Source organism: Episyrphus balteatus, chromosome 1 (genome assembly GCF_945859705.1).
Source record: "Episyrphus balteatus chromosome 1, idEpiBalt1.1, whole genome shotgun sequence".
Taxonomy (NCBI): Eukaryota; Metazoa; Arthropoda; class Insecta; order Diptera; family Syrphidae; genus Episyrphus; species Episyrphus balteatus.
Genome location: NC_079134.1, coordinates 1,427,081 through 1,432,086, shown reverse-complemented (window position 1 = coordinate 1,432,086; position 5,006 = coordinate 1,427,081). Strand labels below are relative to the sequence as shown.

Below are 5,006 nucleotides of genomic sequence, written 5' to 3'. Positions count from 1 at the left end.
TATACTACTTGAAGTAGTAGTATCACAATGATTGTTAAAATTGAATATGATGTTCATTCATATTCAAAATCATTTGCGAAGGGTTTTATAGGTACTTCACTCTATCTCTAAAAACTAAATAAGTTTCTCTGAGTTGATTTAAGGTTGTATGTGTATGTGTGTGTACTATAAATAAAAAACCGTTCAATTCCATTTCTCTAAGTTAGAGGAAGAAAGAAATTTCCTCCATTGTTTATATTATGCATTGAATGTAAGTAGAAAAAAGTAAAATTTCGAAATTTCATATTTTACTCGTCTGATGCTTTTAAAATGTATTTATACAGCCTTATTTAATAGAATCAGCTAAACAGATAAATAGTTATACAGTGCATAAAGGTTTATGTAGGCTCTATGTAACGTTGCGAAAATTCCTATTTATAAAAAATTCTGCTATAAATTTTAGTTATGCAATGCTTATGTCAAAAAAAATAACTATAAATTCTGACCATCTAATGCCTATGTCAAAAAAAGTACCAAAATGGGCCAATCTATTACATTTATCTGTCTATCAAATCAGCTGTTTGTCAAAACAAATAAATAAAAAAAAAATTGTTGTGCTTTTGTGAAAAAAATATAAGTTGAAAAAAATGGAATCAAAAACAAAAAGATCTCGGACAGCGAATTGGGATTCATCCGATAAAGTAAGTAATATCAGTAATTAATATCAATGAAATCAATAAAACTTCCAATATTTCTTTTAGATACTCCTTCGACAGCTCATTGAAGATAAAATTCACATAATTGAAAACAAAAATGTGGATACAAATACATCGCGACTGAAAAGAGAAGCCTGGCGTGAAATAACCAATAGGTATTTCGAAATATATGTACATAATCTTTGTTATTTACTAATTTGTTTGTAATGATTTTCAGTTTCAATAATTTAAGCGCAACGGTGAGAGAAACAACTCAAATCCAAGCCCAATGGCGAGGCACAAAAATGAAAGCTAAAGCCGAAAATGCTAATTACAAGAGAAACCTAAAAGCAACAGGTGGTGGGCCACCTCCTAAGTCGCCTGACCCAGAACACAATAAATTATTGGCCCTCATCCCCCATGAATTTGAGGAAGGCGAATGTGAATATGATTGCGATACTGAGGTTTGTATTTGTAACACAAGATACATATATACGTACTTATATGCTTTATACAATACTTGAAACAAATTATTTTTTCTATCCGAGTAGATGATGAAAGAAAACGTTACTCCTTTGAACCACAACAAGATCAAAAAGAAAGAGGTAATATTTAAAATCATATAATGATCATTAAAATAAACTTAACCGTATATACTTCATTAGATTGTAGACGTTGATTTTGAAGAACTTGTGCTCATGGAATTTGAGTCACCAAAAAAATATGATGCATCATCCTATTCACCAGCAAACATACCTGAGCCATTACCATCGCAATCACCACCTTTAACATCACCAGCAATAACATCACCACCAGCACCACCACCACCATCTTCACCTCCACCTTTGAATACTTCTTTTAAAAAAAGTCTACACCAATCAAACGGAAGGTAGTATATTAGGTACATGCATTCCTCTTCGTCAATTGTTTTTTTTTTTTGCTTTATTAGATGAACTGTAAAGACGGCGAACTCCTTAAAAAGGAATTATTTGATTTCGCCATGGAAAATCGGAGAACCGAAAAATCTTTAATGCAGCTTGAACATCAAGAAAAAATGAAAAGCATCGTGATGGAGCGAAATGAAAAATTAAAAACCTTACAGATGGAGCGTTTAGAAAAAGAGAAAACTCTAAAGATGGAAAGAAGGCACAAAGATGAAATACACCAACTGAAAATAAAACGATTAGGGGAAGAGCACTTTACTTTTTAGTTATGTTTTTGGTGATTGTGTTTTTAGTTATTAGTTTTGTTGTGATTTTAGCTATTAGTTTTTATTCATTCCATTAGTTCCGTCCATTTTTTTTAACACTCATTCTAGTCATGATGAATTTGTTTTTTTTTTTTTTTTTTTTTGTTTTGAGTGGTCTTTTTTATTATGTTTTTTTTTTATCTTTGTAAGTGTTTTTGTATAATTTTGCATAGTTTTAGTGAATCAATTTAAGTTTTTTTTTATGTTTTCAAATAAAAATGTATTTAAAAGATACAAGCAAATTTATTTTTTTTATTGATTGGGCGTGGAAAAGTATTGTTCAATAAAAACACGACGTGTGAGATTTTGGTCGCTTCTTTCTTGATGCGGTCTTTCTTGATTTTCAGAGGAATCTGGTTGATTGTCATTGTTCACATCATCATCTATTTAGACAAAAATATTCTTAAAGTTTCTTATTTTGTTTAGTTTTATACCTGTGGCAGGAAGAACATCCTGAAAATCAATTGCCAAGTTATGGAGAACTGCTAAGGCTACGATAGTTGTTTTGGTATTTTCTAGGGAGCACCTCATACCTGATAACAAAATGCGGAATCTTTGCTTCCAAACGCCAAAGCATCTTTCCACCGTGTTACGAGTAGCTATATGAGATGTATTGTATCTTATTTCAGCATCCGTTCGAGGATTCAAAACGGGGGTTAAGAGGATGTTAGTACAAGGGTACCCACCATCCCCAAGCAGACGACCGTTGAACTCCCCATCATCAAATCTTTGTTTAATTCTGCTTTCCCTAAAAATTCGTGAGTCATGAGTGCTGCCTCTCCAGCGGCAAACAATGTCATTAATTTTTAGGGATGCGTCGCATACTACTTGGGTATTCAACGAGTAATACCCTTTTCTGTTTATATAGTACTGCCCTGATGGGCCACCTACTTTTGGGATCCTTATGTGGGTACAGTCAATGGCCCCGACAACCCTTGGAAACCCCCGTATTTCAGAGAACTTGTTCATAGTTCTCAGCTGGTCCGTAAACGATGTTGGCATTTCAATGAACACAGGCCTTTTGGCAGCTAATGCTCTTGCCACTCGCTTACATATTTGGCATAGCGTGGGTTGGCTGAATCCGTGGATGTCTGCTCCATCGTCTTGAATCTTTAAACAGGTCATAAAAGGTACGGATTTCGAATTGGTGGAACATTTAGTAGGTACAAACTTACCTCGTTCCGTCCCCAATATCTAATTGCAGCCATAACTTGGAGATCTATGGGGATGTGTCCTCCTCTATTGTCGCTGTTGAAGTCCGAACGGATAATGTCAATTATTTTGATCATATTTTCTTTCGAAAATCTATATTTTTGTTTAAATTCAAGATTTCTAAGGCTCATTGGGTTGAACCTTGTTTTGTACACTTTCCTCCTTCTCGGAGTTGGTAAAACGCGATTTAAATTATTAAAATCATTTATGAATGAAAAAAATTGAAAAGGCATTATTGTTTTCTATTTAATTTAAATTATGGATAGAAATCAAAATGACATTTACGAAATAATAATACAAATAATTTCCTTATGTAGGGTCTATTCAACCTCAAAACGCGTTTAGCTTATTATGGGACTATGTAACCTTGCATAAGATTTATAAATAGCATTTTTGCGTTATTCGGACTACATAACTTTATGTAGGCTCTATACTGCTTTTTTAAATAAGACTGATAATGTATACCAAGCTGAAAATATAAGTTAGGACAAAACAACCAACCTTATTTCTACTTAAGGGGTTATATCTAGTTGTAAGTGCAAAAAAACCTTCTTTTTTGTGGATTTTTTGTGAAGAGGCTTTTAATTATATAAACATAAAGAATACATATCCATATAGCAAATTTAATGTATTAAAATAATTCGCTGTGTATTTAAAAAAATATTGGGTTCTGTTATTTTTGTAGTAGATCTCCTAGGGAACCTCCAAAAAAAAGGTGTCAAGTCTCTTAAAAATTAAAAAAACCAAAAGATTCATTTTCAGGATTTTAAGTTATATAACATTCCTATGCATCAAAACCACACTCATTTTATCTTTGTGCATGATTTCTCACTCTAAAACGAACACTTGAAGTTGCCACATTAGTTGTATTTAAATTGTGTTGTAAAAAAATTAACAAAAAGGTCTAGCTGCCATTTTTGTTTAAATAACAGTATAATTCTGATTAAACATGGAATCGAAAGATTCGGTTGTATATTTTATCATTTAAATAAAAAAAATTTAAATCAATGAATTATTTTGCTCTATTTTAAACACTCTACATTTAATAATGTAGAGTGTTTAAAATTGTTAGTTGGAAATTAAGTTATTTTCTAAAAACTTTAGCTTAAAGTTAGTTTCCACACACTTCCACACTTCATATGCCTTGACTTATTATCTGTGGAATTCTAAAAAGAAAGGGTGCTCATAATGTGCTCAATTTTTTGTTTTAGTTTTTTAAAGTACATCCTCAGTATATTTTAAAAGGCTTACTTTTTGATCCAGGTTTATTAGGAAGGTTCTTATTTTTGAGATATATATAATTTTTTGCTCCCATAATCCCATATGGTTGAAAAAAAAATACGAATTTACATTCCTCAATTAAAGTTCCTGACTTAATTCTAACCCGTTTTTCCAAGGAACTGAAGTTTCTAATGGGAACAGTATGGTATTTTAGTCCTTGCCTTGAATAGTAATATTAAGCGTAATATTGCATACTTTACACTAGTAATTTTTCGTATTTGCAGCACGGGTTCATCGATTTATAACATTTTACCACGTCACAAATATAATTCAGCCAACTAAATTTCGCAAATGAATTAATTCCAACTTTTGGGGTATCTTGCCCCATTGTGGGTCGTCTAGGAGATCTCACAAAAAATCCACAAAAAAGAAAGTTTTTTTTGCACTTACAACTAGATATAACCCCTTAAAAAAAATATCAATCAAACTGACCATTGAAGAATTTCAACTTAAAAGAAATAGGAAGAAAATTATATCTAGCAACTGATTACTGATTGCAAAAGGAACAGATTTTACCCCCTAAGGCATAAAGTCATCAGTAAAAGATAAATTGAAATAAAATTGAAAAGAAAATATTTCAAAGTAAAAAA

At 31.7% G+C, this 5,006-nt stretch overlaps 2 protein-coding genes across 2 annotated transcripts; one reads left to right on the top strand and one right to left on the bottom strand.

Annotated features, from left to right (window-relative positions):
* The first annotated feature begins 569 nt into the window (after nt 1-569).
* LOC129906070 (uncharacterized) lies at nt 570-1,991 on the top strand. Its single transcript, XM_055981702.1, has 6 exons — nt 570-680; nt 741-850; nt 913-1,138; nt 1,226-1,279; nt 1,340-1,563; nt 1,624-1,991. Exons 1-6 carry the CDS (start codon nt 627-629, stop codon nt 1,625-1,627), a joined length of 672 nt encoding a protein of 223 aa, XP_055837677.1. The 5' UTR covers nt 570-626; the 3' UTR covers nt 1,628-1,991.
* Nucleotides 1,992-2,107: 116 nt separating this feature from the next.
* Nucleotides 2,108-3,482, bottom strand: LOC129906617 (putative nuclease HARBI1). Its single transcript, XM_055982433.1, has 2 exons — nt 2,358-3,482; nt 2,108-2,306 (listed from the first exon to the last, which is right to left on the bottom strand). The coding sequence occupies exons 1-2, from the start codon at nt 3,046-3,048 to the stop codon at nt 2,176-2,178; spliced, it is 822 nt and encodes a 273-aa protein (XP_055838408.1). The 5' UTR covers nt 3,049-3,482; the 3' UTR covers nt 2,108-2,175.
* Between the last annotated feature and the right edge of the window lie 1,524 nt (nt 3,483-5,006).